At 45.3% G+C, this 21,105-nt stretch overlaps 1 protein-coding gene across 1 annotated transcript in view; it reads left to right on the top strand.

Moving 5' to 3' along the window:
• Positions 1-399: 399 nt before the first annotated feature.
• Positions 400-21,105, top strand: part of MINDY4B (MINDY family member 4B) — a gene marked incomplete at both ends in the record, with an annotated part of 36,899 nt that continues 16,193 nt past the window's right edge. The window contains 8 exons of the mRNA XM_080801878.1: positions 400-506; positions 722-749; positions 2,377-2,544; positions 9,993-10,112; positions 10,860-10,951; positions 13,656-13,821; positions 14,584-14,649; positions 19,605-19,675. Of these exons, the coding sequence (XP_080658004.1) occupies positions 400-506; positions 722-749; positions 2,377-2,544; positions 9,993-10,112; positions 10,860-10,951; positions 13,656-13,821; positions 14,584-14,649; positions 19,605-19,675 (818 nt within the window). The remainder of the gene's footprint in view (positions 507-721; positions 750-2,376; positions 2,545-9,992; positions 10,113-10,859; positions 10,952-13,655; positions 13,822-14,583; positions 14,650-19,604; positions 19,676-21,105) is intronic.

The raw sequence follows: 21,105 nt of genomic DNA, 5'->3' as shown, positions 1-21,105 counted from the left end.
TTTCCACAGAGGCATGACAGCTTAAAGTACTATCACATTCCACCGGGATGGTATCCTTCGTCAATTAAATTATCTCAATTGTTCTGATACAGAGAAGTAATTGCAATCCTTTGTTTATAAATCTGCATCTTGGATTAAACATTCATGATATCTATAAAGGGAAAAATAATACACAAAGTATTCCACCTTTGATGAAAGTTGAGTCATGATCTGATAGCAGGGGCTTACAGAGAGCCCAGAGCAGTGACGGTGTGGTCTCCTCTCCTCGTTGGTCACAAGTCGGGGCGGCCCTCCAGCTGGCCAAGCCCACAGAGCCAGCGTCTCGCTTCCCCACCACCCGACCTCTCTCTCCCAACCTAACAACTCCCTTCTTAATTTCCCCATATTCCCCAAAGGACTATGCAAGTCTCGGACCAGGAGCAATGCTCCTGGGAGCTGGATTTGGAAGAGATAACTGGGAAAATCTCATTTCTTGACAAATGGCGGCAAATCTTCAGTTGTCACAGGTATGATGTCCTTGTTTTCTCGTTTCTCTAGAACCGGAGGGATTTCGGGTGTTTTATGCTCACTACATGAGAAGTCCCCATTATAGGCTGACATTTAAGATGCTTCAGGAATAACCATTTGTGGCGAGAGTCTTTGCTAGCAAGATTGGGTTTGAGGAGGTTTGAGGGTTGGATAGAGTAAGTCATTTACTTGATGTTTTCTCTTTCATTTATAGGTTGGGAACCAATAATACAACTCTTCAGGTAATTACTTTTCTTGAAGCCAATGTGTTTTCTTCTAGTTGCTTCTTCCAACAATCACATTAACGGCATAATCTGCATTTATTCTATGCACATAATGTTACTCAGGCACCCAGCATTCAAAGTGTGAACACGTAAAACTAGAAAGCTCGTTGAAATCTTGTCTTGTGCTTTCCTTTTTCATAAAAATCTCTTCCTACTTTTAAGTACTTTTCATCATTAAGAGCACCATATGGTTATTATTTTAGAAAAAAGTAATATTAGAATCTAAGGTTCTTACACTTGTGAAATAACACTAGATTCTGACATCCAAGTGTTTCAGTGTTGCTGAAGATAAGTAATTTTGAAAGTCGCTATCGTCTTTATTCAGCTTCTGAAAAACTGTTTTCCTTCATCATTTTCAAATAAGGCAAAGGTGACTGAATTCAGGTGTTACTAGGTATTTTAAAATCTGTTATACGATAGAAGATGAAAGATGTTTTTTTATCTCCTGTAACCTGGAAAGGTTACAAGGTAACGAACTTGGTATTTCAGATATTAATTCAATCTCTGAACAAACACAGCACACAATAGGAAGGGGATTTTCCTGGCACCAATATATGATATGATCAAACAACTGAATTATTAATATTTTAACCGTAACGCTAAAGCAACTACCTCCAAGTAACCTGTCATCAGAAGCCTTATTTGTGCTAAAACTTTCGTAACCATAGTCTAAATTAGAATCAGGGAGATAATGCTTCCATTTTAGTCCTGGAAGTATTAAGTGGAAATAGCTACCATTTGGGTGACTAGAATATTCAAAAGATAAAACAATCTTTGAAAGGAAAAAAAAAATAAATGTCAAGCTACGCTTTATACAAGGAGAGGGAAACCCATCACTACAAATGCAAAGATTTTCCATTTGATTTACAGAATGTCTCATATCCCAACAGTCGTCTGCAATTTGGATGCTGTGTTTCTGAGATAAGAAAGCATCTTAGCCTCTAGGAATCCAGAAAAGAAGGCCGTTTCCTTCATGTTTCAGCTACCGATAGGGCAGATTTGTTTCACGACATTATTGAAAGTAGACCTGATGCTAACATATTTAAAAGGCCATAAGAATCAGTCAAGAAAAGCCAAAAATATTTTCTTTCCCTTATAGGTAGGAGATGGATTTTTTAAAGAAAAAAAATATTATAACTCACTTAATTAGGGAGCAGGAATCCGAGAGAATTAAAAGGAGGTAATCTGACTTTATTTACTGGCCAGTGAACAACACGGGGAGGACCACCTCGTATAGACTGGAAGGATTCATTGTTTATAAATTGTTGTCTTCTCATAACAAGAGACAGTGACATTTACATTCTTCTCTAAACATAATTTCAAGTCAATGTCTTGATAGCATTAATTATGTTTCCATAGTTACATTTAACCTCTCCCAGTCACATAGAACTTACGAGAAACCCCTTTGACACAGACGGTAGGGTTTTTCTGCCTCTTTTACTGCTATTTATCACTATTTTCTGATGTCTGTAAAAGGGAGACAATATTTTCTGAACACCGCTGTATCAGAGAGAAAGAGAGAAGAGGGGGAGAGCACATCACCAGCTCTGTTTGGTTTGTTTTTCGGTGGTGGTATTTTACACAGAATCATGAAGGCAACCATCCACCTGCTGATGAAACTGAAGCTGAAACGGGAATACCTCAGCCCAAAGGACAAGGATATTTGCCATCAAGTAGCCTTTGTTCTATCCCCAAACCCCCTATCATCTCTTCAAAATCAGGCGGCTTTCCCATCTCCCTAGCAATGGCCACGGTAAGTATAGCTTGTCAATTAAACATGAAAGGAAACGTAATCCTCTCCAAACAACAAGGCTGGGGAATCTTATCTGCTGTCATGAGAGAGTATTATCGAAGATAAGACTACAGACGGTGGTTATTGGTAAAAGGAGACTATAATTAAAATGACTTATTTATGCTATTTTTCAAGGACGTCGGTGATGTTACAATCTTTCCCTCCCGAACTCAGAGAGTGTCTCTATTCACGTCCTTGGTCTGCCAATTAACTTTGAGGGAGTGAGGGAGTTAAGTTCAAATAAATCACTATATAAGGTAAGATAGGGCAGGTGACGAGTGCTGCCAACAACTGCGCAGGAAGCCATGTCGCTGTGTGAGGCAGGCTCTGTCCTCGCTGGCAGGGGCAGGGAGAGGCAGGGCACCTGGGCCAGGCCTGGTCCTGGGGCAAGGAGCTGATCTCAGGAAATGTTTTCTGGGGCTGCCAACGAGCAGGCAGATGTGAAAAGAACCTGACACTGAGGTTATTCAAGTGGATCTGGAAGCTCCTGGTCCCGGGGACCATTTGCTCCATTCCACACTTGATGGGTGGGGGCAGAGGGCCGAGACAGAGACCCAGCTAAGAGGTGAACTAGCAGTATCTCATTGGGTCAAACAGGCCAGAGCTGGAGCCAACACCTTGGCAATGGTCCGAAGGCTCAAGTGTCAAGGTCAAAGAGGCATGACTGGGAACTGGGGAGGCTAAGCCCTGGGTCAAGCCAGGGGGAAAGGACCAGCTAGAGTGAGGGATCCCTTTGACTGGATTGCCTCCAAGATAGTTCTCTCAACCATAGTGAGACTCGGGACAATTTCTTCTCAGGACCTTCACCCTGACCCTTGAACTTGCACGCTGTATCCTAAAGACTCGGGCAGAGACTTTTCCTGGGGGCCCTAAAAACAAGAACTGGAAGAAGCACTTCTTCCTGAGGACATCCTGCCCTATACCTGGGCAAGCTTGCAGAAAGCACCAAGGACGAGCCTGGTCACCTGGTCACCTGGGCAAAAACTAGTAACACTTGCTGGTTGTAGCAGGCCTGCCATGTACATACAGTTCCACAGCCCGTGCACTGCACACAGGGTCCCAGCTGAGAGGGATGAGTGGGGCTTGGAACCTCTGCTGAGCAAACCACACAGTCTCCACCTGCTTTTTGAGTTGGCCCTGACTGCAGTATTTCCAACCGTGGATACAGCCTTTCCTTATGGTCCTCAGATACAACATCATCACGTATAGGGACCAAGCCCCCACAGTCCTTTTCATCATGCATACCCTCACCGGCTTCACAGAGCAACTCTCTCTCCTGTCATATTTTCAGTACAAATGGACTGGGAGGCCCACCGTTCTTTCTCATTATCAAAAACCTTTCTGCCTTAATCCACCTTCCCTCTGCTGTTCGAAGACCAGATGTCACAGGAAGATAGATCAGCCAGGCCCTCATGAGATGCTGCACCTGCTTATGGACCTCACAGCCCCAGATGGTGCCTTAGCTCATGTCTTACGTATCTAGTGAGTGGCTCGCCTTTCAGGGAATGAAGACAGGCAATGAACGTGGGATCCTGTCCAAATCTCCAGCGTTAGTGATTATTCTGCCTATGCTGTGCCATAGAACCAGAAGTTAGAGCACCTATCTGTATTTTACCAGAAAAGATAATGTTTTTGACAAACCATCTTTAATTAGAATGTATTCCTGGCTCTGTAATGAATTTCTATGGAGACCGTCATTTTTGAATTTACAAGCATCTGGAAATTAGACTACCTTTTCTATGAAAAAAGAGAAAGACCAGGGATCTATATCAGTATTGGCCCGTATATGCTTACAGAAATTCCAGAAGCCTTCAAAGAATGTAACAGTGGAGGGAAAGAGTGCGGCAGGAGATGCAGGTGGGAGGGAGTCTTCTCTCAGTGTACCTTTTTGTACTCTCTGGATTTGGAACCATGTGAATGTGTAATCTATTTTTAAAAACACACATAGAAATTTTAAAAACAGAAAAAAAAAAAAGGATTCGCAGATGTTTCCAAAGTCTTCTAGTCTCTCTTTATATTGTGGAAGCAAGAGAGGCTGAGTCTGAATTCCCCCACTTATCTACCAAACACAAACATGGTGTGATTGCACACCTCCCCCCATGACTTTTCCAAGGTAATTCTCCCCCTTTTGGAAAAGCCTGGGGGACAAAAGAATCAGACCACTCTAGCCTGAACCGGAGTTGATGGAGTGTTAAGGAAGTCCCAGAAGTGGAGATAATTGATTTTTTTCTTGAAAAACAATTTTTTTGGACTTATTCCCATTATGCGGGCCAGATGATAGTGTGTCCTTTAAATAGCAATAGCATTAATTAAACACACCCTGGGATTTCGAGATGCTGAGCCTTGGGATTCTGAATACGTGTGTTCTAGGGAGGTGGTTTGGAAGCTTGACCAATTCTAATCGACGTTTCGGCGGTGCAGCCGCCTGGCAAATTATCAGAGCTATTGAATCCTAATACTCACTGGAGAGTGCCTTTTGTTGCCATTCTCTCTCTTTTCCCTTCCCTGTTTGGGGGTGGGGTTGCCTGGGACTTCCTGACTTTAGCACACACTCTTTGCTGGGAATCTGCTAAGAAAGGAGTGGAGGTGAACCTTCTCTCTCCCCAGCTCTCCTGTTTCTCACCTTTTGTTGACCCATTTCCAACACGACAGCTTTCTTCCTTCCCCCAACCAAACATCTCACAGTACATGAGGTGTAAGGACTGATGGCCCAGGCAGCCGGCCCAGGTAGGATTATAGAGAACATGAGCATCCTTCCTTGTGCTCTTCCACCAGCACCTCTCTGTCCCTCCTCCCAAAACTGCCCCTCCCCCCAAAACTGCTTCGCTCCAGGGCACTTTCCCATCCTCCTCCACAACCAGGCCCTTCTCCAGAACCCAGCCTGGGAGACGTTCTTGTAGCCTCTTTTGTCAGCAGCCAATAAACCAACCCCTGGTGTGTTTGCAATACCACCCAGCACGATCGTATTAAAAATGTAACACTGGGAGATCAACATATTCTGGTGGAGACCCAGACGAATGAAGCTTCCATGTAGGATAACAGGCAAGGGGGTGGCTTTTTGGAAGTGGGAAGCACAGCCTGGTGCCCTAGCATAAAGTCTGGTCAATAGATGAGACTCAGGGGATGTTTGCTTGATTAATTCACTGCTCTGGGCAATTTCCCACAGAGGCATCTCCATATGGGGCAGCGAGTATCATCCGTGTGCCCCTCAGGTGCCCTCTCTACCCTTCTCTACCTTGCTTTCTGCCAAAACTGACTTGGAGGGACTCCATCCACACGGCTCCCTCCTCCTCTGACTTCCTACCGAGTTTGACCAATGGGAGCCCCTCAGAGGAAGCCTGGAGGAAGGAAAGGGAGAGAGAAACCAGGCTCTGTGTAGCCCACTGAATCCCTCTCCTCTTGTGGTGGTTCTTGCCCCAGGACTTTCTCCTTCCTGGTTCAGGTCACTCTCCCCAGCTCCCGACACTCTTCAGGTCTAGGGCAGATAGTGTTGCTAGCGGTGGGACGCTGCGTTAGTTGCTTTGTTTTCCCCACACGCAGCCCACATCTTTGTAGACAGTCCCGGTCTTCAACTTTCCTCAAGTTAATTATCCTGACTTAAGCACGCCATCTGTTCCCTGCTGGGATTCTTACTGGTACAAGTTAGAAGGCTTGCACTGGGGTCCCGGAGTTGCCATTTACAAAATACCTGACCTTGGGCACATACATAGCTGCTGTGTACCCCAAACTTTTTAATTGTAGAATGGAAGGGCCAAATTAGATTTTAAAAAAAAAATTCAGCAAATGCTTATTGTGAACCTGTTATGTACCAGTTTTTGTACCAGATGCTGAGGGATCCATGGTGGACATGATCAAGCCAAGAGTCTACTCTACTACTCTGTTTGACAGGCTAGGAGAAAGATGTTTCTTAGGACTCACTAATTTTAAAATCTCTGATTCTGTGATGAGCTGGCAGTTTCTAAGGCAAGAAAAGATTTAGAAAAGAAGCTTCAAAAAGAGTTATTTTAACTCACGTTGGGGGCAGGGGCCAGTGTGGACATGCTCCCATCTGCATGGTCAAGGTTGCCGCAGGAAAAATCTAAGCCCAGGGACCAGAATCAAGGCAGTCAGGGCAAGGAAATTAAATGTATTGGGAAGAATGATCAGGACCTCTGTGTTTTCCGGTGTGTGTATATGTGTGAACGTGTATATGTGTGTGAGTGTGTGTGAGCATGCAAGATAATGATCCTCATCATTATCATCATCACAGCAATCAGGAGAGAGAGGTACTCATTACAAATCCTCGAAAACTCACAAAGGGAAAAGAGAGAAACTGTAAACTGTGCTCGATTGTGTTAAATAGTAACGATCACTAGAGTCATTTATTAGGACCATTTGCCATTTGTGTCTACTTACCAGGCAGCACAATGACATAAGCCTGTCATTGAATACACCAGGTTAATCTTGTGATAAGTTCGATTTGCTATGAAGGGAAATGTTATAGAGGTAAGATGAGTCACCTTTACTGTGACGAGGGCCAGTGGGTCTGGCCTGAGTGGCCCACGGCTCCTCTGTTCGAGGCCTGCCCGAGGTCTATCTGGACAGGCACAGTCCCCACGCTGGAAGTCGTACCCAGCAACAGAAACAAGGATTTGGTTTGGTTTGGTTCGCAGAGTTTTAGTAACTGAATTTGAGTTCTAAGCCTTCTTAGTGCCAACAGTCTTCATCTCTCACATTTATCCACGGCTTCCCCTCTCCTCCTCCTGCCAGGCTCAGCTCTTTTCTCATCTGTGAGGGAACTTTCTTCCCTACAGCGTTCCAATGGAGACAGGCTGTGTGTTCACAGAGAGAGTAACACCCTGCATTTACTCAGCACTCACGGTGGTTCCTAAAGCCTTTGTCCATATCAATAATAGTCATAGTGTGGACTGAGCAAGGATTATCTGCATTTCAGAATAAGCAAAGAAAATCTTAGCAAGGATGGGCAGTCTGTCCAAGTGCACATGGTCAGTGAGCGGTGGAAATGGGCTCTCAAGCCTGGAGTCAGGAGGGCTCAGTCTTCCTTCTGTCTGTGATGCCCTGATGTGAGGGAAGAACTTGGATTCATTTTCAGGCCTCTCCTGGGGATGTCCTGGGTTGGTGGCTCATTGGCCATGGGGCACACTGAGTCTGTGTTTTCCAAGAGCAGCCTCTATGCCCTTTGGCTCCCTTTCCTTGACTTGCTGTTGCCCTGAGACACCAGGGCAACAGCACTTTTCTTCAAGTGCACTCCTGGGCCCTTGCTCACCCCGAAATGCACCTGCCTCTATTTCTTTGTAGAGACGGTCTTTTCTTTTGATGGTGGGAGCAGTGATGGCCAGGAAATAAACTCCAGCTCCAGAACCAGATCGTGGTCCAACAAGGGGAAAACCATTCCTCTCCTGCATCCGTCCTCTTAGAAACCATTGGGCTCTGGACCTAATGGCTGCCTGTTCTTTTTGTCCACACTCTTCAGCTGGCTGTGAATGCATGAATGTGATATTCAAGGCTTCCAGGATCCACCCTGTGGTACTTTCCAGTCTCAACTTGCATAGACTTCCTGCCCCATGGTTCTGGAACACACACATACATCCATATACGTGCACACGTCACAACGTCTCCTCTCCCTGGATGCTCTGGGTACTGTGTGTGTGTGTGTGTGTGTGTGTGTGCGCGTTTGCAGATCTTCTCCGCCTAGCCTCCCCTCCATTATAAGCAATAGACCACTGTGTGGTCTGTCCCAAAGTGTGGGATATGTGCCTCTGCTGGAGCATGAGTGCTTTTAGGGATGTGTCATTAAGTAACACATTAAATAGACTGAGTCACCTTGTGGGAAAATCAGCTCCTTCTTCACTCCGGCAGACCCCGGAGAAAGACTCTGTAAGGGGTACACATGTTGGCACCTCTTTAACACTTCCGACTTCCTTTTTTAATTAAAAAGAATGTGAGCTCCGGCATTTCAGAGGCAACCGTTTCTAGCCTAAGTCAATAACATTGTTTTATTTCCATTATTTTTTTTATATGGCAAATGATTTTGATTCCCACTTAAAGATGTGATATGAAGTGTCCTTATTAAATAGATATTTTCCAAGTTATAAAAGAGTAGGTCAAGCGAATTAAAGATATCAATTTAATAATGATTGGCAACCAAAAAGGAGAGCAATCATAGGATGATACCCACTCAAAGCCGGGGAGGCAGAGTAGTGATGTTGGAATGGACTCAAAGCCCAGCTGTTTCTACCAGCTGGGTGACTTAGTCAAATACTTCTTGGTTAAAGGGGGATAATAAGAGTACTTACCTCAAAGAATTAAACAAACATAATGAACATAAAGCACTCGGGCCAGTGCCTAATGCATAGAAAATGCTCAATAAGTGCTAGATGCCATTTGCTGGCCGAGTTCAAATACCACCTCTTCCAGGAAGCCTTCTTGAGTGCTCCAGTCGGAAGTTCTCCTTCTTCTGTTCTCTCAAGCTACTTTGTACCTACAGAACTTCACACATTCTATCTTGTACATAGTTGTGGGATATTAGACTTTTTACATATCTATATCCCACATAGGACCAATCAGATGCTAAATAATGAACATGGCCCTGATTATGAATGCATTCCCCCCTTTTTTTTTTTCATGTGGTTTGGCTTATAAAGGCTTATTTTTTTCCGGAAAGCTCTAGAAGACCCTCTCCAATCTCAACATGCTATAGAGTGTCCAGGAAAACCTTAAAGATTTGGGGGCATAAGAACAGAGAATGCTTGCTTAGTATCATTTAAATCAATATTGTACTCAGGCTAGAAACACGGAGTCCTGTCTGTTTCTTATTCCTAGAGCAAGAGAGAAAGACTCAAAGTTGGGAGAGGTAGGGGCTGCAGAGTCAAGGCTGTAGATAGGGACAGGAGGCACAGAGGCAGAGCAGCAGCCCATGGTGGACTGCAAGGCATAAAGGAGAGATGGCTGGCAATCGAGGGTGAGACAGATGGGGACAACAAGGTGCAAAGGTGACACACTGAGCCTTCAGGATGAAAGCGTCTAGGAGTGCCTGGGTGGCCCAGTCAGTTAAGTGGGCCCATAATCTCAGGGTTCTAATCTCAGGGTCCTGGGATGGAGCCCCCCATTGCGCTTCCCGCCCAGCAGGGAGTCTGCTTTTCCCTCTCCCTCGGCTCCTCTCCCCACTGTTCTCTCTCTCTCAAGTAAATAAATAAACTCTTTTAAAAAATAGTCTAAGTGAACCTAGTGTGACTCTTTTGCACAAGACTCTACAGTTAAGACAGGGAATAAGATCAAATGTAAACCAGAATGTAGGAAAGGGACAGGCCTACCTCCACAGGTTTACCACCTTACTTAAGACTGTTTGATAAGCAATGTGTCTAAGAAGAATTATCTTTGTTTGAATCCTTTATTTCCCCTCTTCTCAGAAGTTACGGCAGACCATCTTTGGAAATGCCACGCAAGTCTTCAGCTATGACTGGAAAAAGGCCTATTTCCGTTTCCATGATCCTTTTTCTGACCTGGCTTTTGCTTTGGAAGTAGGAAAGGTAATAATAGGCAAAAATTTTTAAATATTCTAATCCCATATTCCCTATCCATATTTCCTTCTATTCTCATCCATAAGAATGTATGTTTTCATTATAATCATTTGTAGAAACATGTTTCATATAATTTAAAATTTAACCTTAAATGATAAGAGGCTGTTTAAAATTATAGCTCAGTGTCAGGATATAGCAAAGTCTCGACCTCCTTCCCTCCATGCCTCACCCCCATACACCCTGCGCTCCCCAGTTCTAGTTTTCCTGGCTCTTCTCTCCAAGTTCTATGTATCTCTGAGGATGTGAAGGCAGGAGATCCAGGAGCTCCTTCCTGGCTTGTTTAAAATCTCAGTGATTCATGTCATCAATTACCAGTCACACAGAATTTCAAGGACTAGCCAAAAATTCCTGACATCCTCCAAGTCTAAAAGCTGGATAGGAAGTGGGAGCATGGCAGAGGTAGGGTGGAGGAGGACACATGGCCCCAGGTGCCAGTCTACAGGGTTCCACAAAGAAGGTGGTTGTTGCAGATTCTGGTCCAGCCATGGCATTTGACCAGAGCCCGCATACATAGTACGGTGTCTCTTTGCTCAGCTGAGGGATGCTGTATACCAGGAGGAAAAGGGCTGCAAGGAATAGATGGCATCCATTTCTGAGAGTTCTCCTTTGTCATGTTGGCCCCATGGGGTTCCAGCACAATTGTTAAGCCCTGCTCCCAACCCTCACATGCCTCACTATTCATCTTCCCCATTTCAGGGAGGTGCCCGAAGCATTCAGATGGCTGTACAAGGATCCATCATCAAATACTTGTTGTTTACAAGGAAGGAAAAAGACTGTAACCTTCACAGGTAAGGGGCCTAGAAATACTTGAGAGAATTAACCATCTCATGAGAACCTTTGTGTGCCAAATAGTCACTATGGAAAATCCCCTGGGTGGCCTCGGGAAGGGAACTTATCTCATGAAACCAAAAGTGCTCTGGTTCTCCCAGAGGGACTGGATTTGGTGGCTGGGGAGGACTCTCCTGGAGCCACTCTCGATGGCTGCCAGGATAACATTGACAGTTCTTATGCTCTGTGGCAGATCCTCTTGTCAAGTAAAGCGGTGCACCTGGTCTCAGGTGGGCTTACTTGACAATATTTGATGTGGGAAACCCCAAACTAACAATTTCAAGGAGGAACAAAAGGGCTGCTTTCTAAAAAACCCTGATAAATGAAGGATTAATTCTCCTATTTCACCAGGCTGGCAAAGTACAGTTTTTGGTAGTTGCCTATTTAAGAAAATCAGTTCAAATGGTTTTACTTAGAAGTCAACAAACCCCATCATGTGCAAAGCTCTATGCTTGATATTAGAAGAAATATAAACAAGTAAAAGGTATATATCTACCCTCAGCAGGATAAGTTATCCCCCAAAACAGGAACTAAATGTATAATTTTTCTAAGATCATGAAATGCAGTTTCCTGACAGAGCAAGAGGTGGAAATTCTTTATACAAGTGATTTATGAAGGGAATGTCCTGTTGGAGAGGAAAGAAATTCTTTTACCCTTCTAGCTTCTTTGGCTGGTCTAATAATTGACCTGACATTAGAGAGATTAACAGGAGAAAAACAAACACAAGTTTAATAACATGTATATATCCTGTATACCTAGGAGAAACCCAAGAAAATTGAGTAACCAAAGGCATCACCTTAAATACCAAAGGCATCGCCTTAAATACCATCTTTAGTGAAAGACCAAAGAAGGTGTTGGGGGTGGGGATTCTGTTATGGGAGGTTACCAGGAAAAGCACAGTAAACAAGGGTAAAGTTGTTTTGTAGATTTACATCTGTGCATTCTCTACTGATAGGAATTTCTAGAGATTTAGAGGCATCCCTCTCCTCTAGTGAGGGAAACACCCTTACAAATGGAGATTTCCCTTAAAATGTCTTTTACAAAAAGCTAGCTTCTGAATTTCAGACCTTCCCTTGAGTCTGTAGTTTGTTTTTGTTTTTCTTTTTAAATAACCAGTTTAAAATAATCAGTATGCCAAAGAGGCATATGTTGGAGTGGCAAGAATCGCTCCCCTTCGGCCCTCAGGAGGAACCTGTAAGAGGGAAGCAGGAAAGGGAAGGAGAAGCAGAAGAATGTGGTCTCCAGCGATACCCAGCCTCAGTCTGATCCCATGGGAGCTCTGCAACCTCAGCTGCCCCATCTTCAAAGAAGGAAGTGGGGCCTTTGTGCTTCCCACCTCGTCAGCCATTGGCTTTGACCCATGCCTCAAAAGGCAGGCCAAACTCGTAATCACTCCTGGGCAAGGTGGCTCCAACTCTTCAGAGAAAGCTGAAAAGTAGGAGCCACGAGTAGCAGTCCCCCAAAGCAGCTGAGGAAGTTGTCTACCAACTAAGTGATAGGGACCTCAAGGCATCTAGATGAAACACACACACACTTGCTACACACATAAAGCACTTAGCACAGGACCCAGCGTGCAGCAAATATTAACTATGTGGTAACGAGGAACCGTCTCATAGACCTGCTCCACGAAGACTTCCTGGACCTTCTTGGTCACAAGTCCTGTCTCCTTCTCCTGCACGGTCATAGCACTTTGTTTTATTCTCATCCACTTCCTCAGACTAGAGTTTTGGAGTATGAAACTCCTTGGAACTCGTTTCTGTATCGCCACAGGGCTAGAAGAACGGTGGATACCATGGCTGAGTTCATTCGTGAACCCCTGTCACATGTTTCTCTAACAGTTGTCTGTGTTAAACATAAAGACTGGCTCTCATTTCCCGGGAAAGGCTGACAGCCTGGGATGGCTCCCTAGACTGCCGTGGTGAAGAGCAGGGATTGGGAGCAAGGCTGCCTGATTTCAGGTCACTGCTCTGCCACTTTCAGGGCGAAAGACCAGGGGCCAATTATTCAACCTCTTTTTCTTTCTTCTCCTCTAAAATGCGAGGAACAGTAGTAACTACTTCACAAGGTTGAAGTGAGGATGAAATGAGGTGACATGTGTGAAACGCTTAGAATAATGCTGGGGGGAGTGAGTGGCAGGTGAGCCTAAGCTACAAGTCAGTGAGGGTGACATAAGGTGAGTCTCCAGCGAGTCTTGGGCAGGACAGACAAGACTGGCCCATTAAAGGTGCACCAGGGCATGCAAAGGCACGGAGGTGGAATGTAGGAAGTATGTTCAGGGCTCTGGTCCTGTGGGCCAGGAGGTTTGCAAAATAACGCTGGGAAGTAACACTGCGAGGATTGTTTAGGGTCACCCTCGCAAAGGGCCTGTTATTGGGGTAAGAAGTTTGGCTCAGTCTCTGCTGGAGTTCAGGGGAGGGGATGTTGGTGGGAACTCAAGAGGGGTGATGACTCACAGGGCGGCACTGGCTAAGATCACGAAGAGAAATAATATGTGAGGATGCCAGTTCCCGTGATACAGTAAAAACAGGTCCTCCGTGACATTCTCACGGGGTAGGTTGAGGAAGGAACCAAACAGACCCACCTTGGTTCAAGGTGGGGGCACCTCGCATTCGGCTTGGTGACTGTTCATGCTCCTGTTTTCCTACCCAAATTCCTGTGTTGTAGTTTATGTGCAGTAAGCAAACGGGAGCAGGACCAAGGCCTGGCTACAGCACTGGCTGGCATCCTGTGGATGGCGGGAGCTGCTGGGAAGGCCACCGTCTGTCTTGTCACTGAGGACACTTACGTCCTCTCGACTCCTGACTACTCGGGAGATGATTTCACAGAGCGGGTAAGTGCACCCCCGCACTTTCTGCCAAATAAAGGGCCAATGAAGCCTAAGAGGGTACTAGATTCAACATGGAAATGAAGACGAGTCTCATCGATGCTCCTCGAAGAGTCCAATGTGGTCAAAGGCGTCTTCCAAAGGAGGTAGGGACCAAGGCATGTAAGTGATTCAGGCAGCCTTAGGAGAGAATCCTGCTGTGAATTTTTCCTTCCAGAATTCACCACGATCAAAAATATCCCATGCCTGGAGTGCCTGGGTGGCTCAGTGGTTTAAAGCCTCTGCCTCCGGCTCAGGTCATGATCTCAGGGTCCTGGGATTGAGCCCCACATAGGCTCTCTGCTCAGCGGGAAGCCTGCTTCTTCCTCTCTCTCTGCCTGCCTCTCGGCCTACTTGTGATCTCTGTCAAATAAATAAATAAAATATTTTTAAAAAAATCCCATGCCTGAAATCATTACAGACGGCATTTCCGTAACCACTGTCTTAAACTTTGCTGAGTTCTACCTATTAGGAAAAGAATGTGTTTATGGTCTTATGGCTCAAGATGTCATATTGGTTTAAAACTAAGGAATGGAAAATGAGGCCAGGCCATCCACTCTCACTATGTCTGTTTTACATGGCCTTGTATAAGATAATATGACTAGTTTTAGCCGTGTGACTCTTGCAATGAAACAAAAAGCTCCCTTGAGGAAATAACAGTAAGTTGACATCATATAGATGTAGCTTTCATCTTCCTTTTCATTTTTATCTTCTATTCCTGATTTATAGCTCCAGCTGTTTGAACTTTCAGAGAAAGAAGCCACTGAGAGATTCATCTATGATCATTTACAATGTGTAAGTGCTTAAGTGTTGAGATAATTCCTTTATGTTGAACTGATCTTACAGGAATCTTCTTTCTTTTACAAAGTGTATTTCTAATGATGCTTATTAAGAAAACCAGGTCATTTTGAAAGCTAAGAAAGGGCTGAATGAGAGAAAGAGAAGCCCGCCTCTCCCTCCCGGCAACCTAAAAAGAGGCCAGCTCACACACAGGCCACTCACAATTGCCTCTTTGTCCCTGACTAATCAAACCCAGAGAATAATACTATAGAGGGCATATGCCAAGATTTCTTTTGTGGAAAGAGTATGTCAAAGCAGTCTTGCCTCATCTAACGGATAAAACATAAAAACGCTCGACAACGAAGGCCCTACCTAGTCTAAGGTGCCAAAATGACCATTCACCCTGACTCCAAGGAAAGGAGTTCTGGTCTGAGAGAGGTGGCTCCATTTCATCTGTTCTACCAGCACAGTGTCCTTCTGTCCTTCTGTCCATGGCTCCTGCCCACTTCCCAGAACAGGACAGTGTTGGTGGAAAATCTAAGGTGCTCTTTTAAGATTCCTTTGCAGGGAAAGGAATGAATGCTGCGTATCTAAAGAATCAGAACCCTCAGGGGTAAAAGAGGACAGTTAGCAGGGTTACCATGAAGCCATGCAAGTATGGATCATACAGAAGGGGGAAATGTGTTCCATGAAACTCACCGCTCTGTTCCTTCCAAAGGCAATAAAGGCAGAAAGCTCCAGCTTGAGTTCTCAGCCACACATTGGCCATACGATCTTGATTAGCCTGGTTACCTGAGGCCTACCTCCCCCGCCATCTCATAGGTCTGTGTGGCCGGCAGAAGAAAGTCCCCCTCCCCCACGCCGCACAAAGATGTCCATACCCTACCCCTTGGAACCTTCAGAGAAAAGGGGGATTAAGGTGGCTAATCAGATGACTTAATTTTTTCATTTTTTAAAATTTATGTTATCTAAGTGTAGGTGATAATTCCACGTTATATTAGCTTCAGGTGCACAACACCGTGACTCAACAATTCTGCGCCATGACGCAATGCTTTAAAATAGGGTGGGTTCTCTGGATTACCCAGGTGGGCCTGATGTAATCACAAGGGCCCTGAAATACGGAAGAAGACAGAAGCAGAAGTCAGAGGGTGTGATGGAAGAGCAGTGTCACCTGCCCTTGCTGCCTTTGAAGCTGCAAATGGGGGGTGGGGGGACAGGGCCACCAGAAGCTGTAAGAGACATGGAAACAGATTCTCTCCCTGAGCCCCTAGCAGGCCTGCTGACATCTCAATTTTGGCTCAGCTAGACCCATTTTGGACTGTTGACCTCCAGAATTGTAAGACAATAAGTTTGTATTATATTTTATTAAGTGTTTAAAGATTTTATTTATTTATTTGACAGAGAGAGATCACAAGTAGGCAGAGAGGCAGGCAGAGAGAGAGAGAGAGAGAGAAGCAGGCTCCCCACTGAGCAGAGAGCCCGATGCGGGACTCGATCCCAGGACCCTGAGATCATGACCTGAGCCGAAGGCAGCGGCTTAACCCACTGAGCCACCCAGGCGCCCTAAGTGTTTAATTTTAATTCCAGCATAGTTAACATACAGTGTTATAGGAGTTTCAAAATTTGTATTATTTAAACTACTAAATTTACGGTTATTTCTGGCCTCAATATAAAAACTAAGAAACTAAGAAACCCACAGGATAGATGATAGATTTTAATACTGACATGGAATATTAAATTAGAAGCCGGCTTAGGGACTCTGTTGTGGGCAGGAGAGGTTTGACAGGGTGACTCAGAGAGAGCGGACCATGTAAGAAAGGTGCCTTCCAGCAAAGAGAGGGAAGCCCTTTCTTCTTTGTCTTGTGTGTGTTGCACTTAGGCCTGGGGTAGTCTGATTCACTAGGAAGGGTCCCCACATCGGCAAGGGCTTCCTCAGTGCAGCCAGAGTGGAGAATCAGAGGGTCAGAGCTGCGACTGTGCACACTAAAGACTGAGAGTCAAGCGGGGATCAGCAATATGGCCCCAAAGCAGGGGCAGACCGCCTGGCATGGGCGAGCGTGGCACAGCAGGGCTTCTTGGGTCAGACAGACCCGTGCTGACTGTCACCACAGCCTCCCCAGGGCAGCGTTGGCCCCACGCTTGATGCTTCTCTCAAGGGCATCCCCAACCAGGGACTGCCCATTACAATGAACCCCCACACTAGACCATTACCAAAGCCCATTCAGGATGCACCAGTCCCATGTCCCGTTCCTGCATCACACCTTGAGACAGAAATCTCAAGATGGAGCTCTGAGAGCAATGTGTGGATAGCAAGACCTATTGTAATGGGCTGAATTTCATCCCCCAAGAAGATATGGGCAAGTCCTAACCCCCAGTACTTGTGGAGGTGATCTTATTCAGAAAGGAGGTCTTTGCAAATGTAATCAAGTAAAGAAGGAGGCATGCTGGATTAGGCTCGGCTCCACTCCAGGGACTGGTATCTTTAGAAGAAGAAAAGGGCAATGTGGATACAGACGCAGACAGGCAGGGAGAACACCCTGGGATAAAGCAGGCAGACGGACGGGAGTGGTGCAGCCGACAAGCCACCGCATTCCAGGGCTTTCCAGAAGCCACCAGAAACTCCAAGATGCCAGGAAGGATCCTTCCCTATGGCCCTCAGCGAGAGCATGGCCGTGCTCTGACACCTAGATTTCAGATGTCCAGCTTTCGTAACTGTGCCAGAATAAATTCCTATTGTTTAAAGCCCTTCAGATTTCTGGCAATTTGTTATAGCAGTCCTAGGAAACGAATATACCCATCATATGCGATCGGCAGCAGTAGCCCACACCGTGTTGTATTTTTAAAAATTTGAAAAAAATAAAATAAAATAAAATAAAATAAAAAATAAAAAATAAATAAAAATTTGACTTAGCAACTGTCAAAAACAATCAGGAAATTCCACATAAAAACCCAGATTTTTTAGCTTTTCCCCCCAAATCAGAAAATCTGGCTGCATTAGCCCTATCTTCTAGCATGTCCTCAAATTAGCTGACATGGGGGCCCGACTCCCCTTGGACAAGTTGTGAAAAGCTTGTTGATGCCACCTACCAGGTCAAAGGGCTTTGCAGATGTGATTAAGTTGAAGATCATTTTTTTTTAAAAGATTTTATTTATTTATTTGACAGAGATCACAAGTAGGCAGAGGCAGGCGGGGGGGGGGGCGGGGGAGCAGGCTCCCCGCTGAGCAGAGAGCCCGATGCAGGGCTCGATCCCAGGACTCCGGGACCACGATCCAAGCTGAAGGCAGAGGCCCTAACCCACTGAGCCACCCAGGTGCCCCTAAGTTGAAGATCTTAAAATAGGGGGATTATCCTGAATTTTCCTGGTGGGCCCAATTAATAAGAAGAGGCTTATAGGGAAAATAGATGTCAGGAGAAAGAAAGAGGTGTGAGGGGAGAAGCAGAGGGAGAAGAGGAATACCATCTTTGGTCACAATGTGGGATCATGAGCCATGGATAAGGACAGCTTCGAGAAACTGGAGAAAGGGGGCGCCTGGTGGCTCAGTTGGTTAAGCCTCCGCCTTCAGCATAGGTCGTGACCCTGGAGTCCTGGAATCAGGCCTGGCGTCACTCCCTGCTCACCAGGGACTCTCCTTCTCCCTCTGCTTCTCCTCCCCACTCAGGTTCTCTTTCTCTCTCTCTCAAATAAATAAATAAAAATCTAAAAAAAAAAAAAAAGAAGAAGAAGAAGAAGCTGGAAAAGGAAGTGAACAGCATGGCCCATAAAGCCTGCAGAAGAAACCCAGGCTGGCCAGCAGTTTGAATCAAACTCAAGAAGTGACACTCATGTTGAACTTCCCAGACTATGAGACCATAAGACAATGAATTTGGGTTGTTTTGCGCCACCAAGTCTGTGGTGATTTGTTATGGCAGTAATAGGAAGTAATAGGAAACTGAAAGGCCAGCATCCCGGTTTGCCTCAGGGCTCACCTCCCCCCATTTCTCTCACACTCTGCAGGACACCCATTTGGGTTCCTGTCTGGCTCCTATGGCACTGGAATTTGTTCCACCTGAGGGTCCTGCCTCTGCCAGTTCACAGAGCGTGAAGGGGACAAATTAATCCATAAAAGGGAAAGCACCTGCATTTTAGTGGAAGCCTTCCTGATACAGTGCCTTTAAAGGAGAGGTTTTAACCCTGGGAACCTTGAAAGGCAGCCAAGGCGCTAGTTTTCAGCAGGCAGAGAATTGACATAAAGCTAAGGCCTACTACCTGAATGTGGCTTGGGCAATTTGGATTTGAGCCTGGAGATCACAGGGCACCTTTGGAAACTCGTGAGCAGAAAAAATAACCTGGGCCAGAGAAGAGACAGGGGAGAAGTGCCTTAAAGAGGGACGGATACTAATTTTGCTTGGTTCTTGCATGTTCCAAGCACGAAGGCGGGTACTGTGCAAGATGCCATTTAACTTTTGCAACAAATCTGTACTTTATCTGCAACTGTAGATGAGGAAAGTGAAACTCAAGCATGTCAGTAACTGGGAGTGAGAGTAGAACTGTTTTGAACGTAGATCTGTGTAACTCCAAAGCTATTTCTATAAAGCATCTCTGCTCCCCTGGGGCAACAAGGAGGGAGGGATGCCCCAGCCAGGGAGAGGCTGGGAAGGGCGCCAGCCAAGAGCACACAGAGGGCCTGGGCTAAGGATGGACGCCGGAAAAATGGAGAGGAAAGATATACTACACCTGAGCCAGAATTCAAAGACAGCCATGTGATAGATATGGAGGAAAGAAAAAGAGGTCGAAAAGCAAGAGAACGACAGTGCCTGAAACGAGGAAGGATGCGTTCAAGAGTGAAGATGACCCAGGGAAACTGTTCTATTAGCAGCTTTTCTAGCTTCTTGGGTATAAATCCTTGAATATATGCTTAGAGATATACATAGCTGCATTGCTTTTAGCCAAACATGCTTTTTTTTTTTCTTTTTGTCCCCCCCAAACAGTTCAAAGGGGAAGGAAGCCATGGTGTCATCTTGTTTCTTTACAGCCTCATCTTCTCCAGAACATTTGAAAGGTAAATTCAATGAATATCTGCCCGGGCATTTCCTATTGCTCTGCGATCACGTAAGTGATGTCCTCTCGCATTGGAAAATATTTTCATGCCCTGTTGGAAACATGAGTACAGTTTTTTTTCTAGTCGATGCTCTTCTGCTGCTTCGTCCTTTTCTATAGTCGGTTTGGCCATAATAACGAGTGAGTAGATGTCATCAGGAAGATTTGATTCTGCTTTTCTAGGACAGTGGTGGCTTCCTTCTTCTGGTGGTTATAAAGATGGACAGATAACTCCAAAGCATATTTGCATAATTGTCATGATAAAACTATTTTATGACTTATAGACACAAGAAAATATATTCACAGATATTTATTTCGTCTCTGTGATATGCAAAGCCCTGTTCTTGGCACCATGGGAAATAACAAATAAAAAAAGAGATGGCCTGACCTGCAGGATCTGCTCTGGGAAAGACAGGACATATACACAGAGATACTGAGCATGGCACAGGTGGTAATTCGTGTACCCAGTGAGGCGTAAAGACAAGGAGTAGTAGGGGTTCTAGAGGAGGAAGGGTCCCCAGCTGACAGACTAGTCAAGGAAGGCTTCTTAGAAGAAGTGTACTTTCTTCTGGGCTCTGAAAGGAAGGTAACCTCTTGAGAGTCAAAGAGAGATAGAGAGCCTCCTGGGAGGAAGAGTTACAAGCCCGAAAGCAGCATTCCTAACACTTGCCTTTTGCACGATGTCATCATATTTTTGTGTTCTGTATTATTATTTGCTTAACAGCTTACTTTAAATGACATATTTAGATATTAACTTCTTCCTAAACATCCATATCCTTTTATTTTTTTATTTTTATTTTTTTGACACAGAGAGAGAGATCACAAGGAGGCAGAGAGGCAGGCAGGGGAGGGGGCGGGGAGCAGGCTCCCTGCTTAGCAGAGAGCCCCATGCAGGGCTCGATCCCAGGACCCTGAGATCATGACCTGAGCCGAAGGCAGAGGCTTAACCCACTGAGCCACCCAGGCCCCCCCATATCCTTTTAATCATGTATTTGCTGTACAAAAGAAAAATGTATTAAGCACATTACTAAATATATATATTCATTTATTTTTTAAATCATGCCACACTTTGGGCAATGCTGCCCTGAATTATATCTGATGGCACCAAGGCACTCATGGTGCTTGACCGAAGTTTTTAGTTCCATTCACAGAAACGTATGACCTCCTGTCCTGTGAATAGTTTCCTTCAAGAACACATTACAGTTCACACGCCAGTCCTCAGCACCTCTCCCTGGGAGAGAACTGGAGCCCCATTCCACCTTGGCTTCACACGGTCCAGGGCAGGACTGCCACCCCTGCTCTCCGGTGATACAGTCAGGAAACGGGCTTCACCCCCAAACCGGTATTTTTCACTTAACAGTCTGTTCAACTCAGTTTGGGCCAGCACCCTCT

Source organism: Martes martes, assembly GCF_963455335.1.
Source record: "Martes martes genome assembly, chromosome: 1".
Lineage (NCBI taxonomy): Eukaryota > Metazoa > Chordata > Mammalia > Carnivora > Mustelidae > Martes > Martes martes.
The sequence above is the reverse complement of the archived record's forward strand: the minus strand, read 5'-3'. Positions and strand labels throughout refer to the sequence as shown.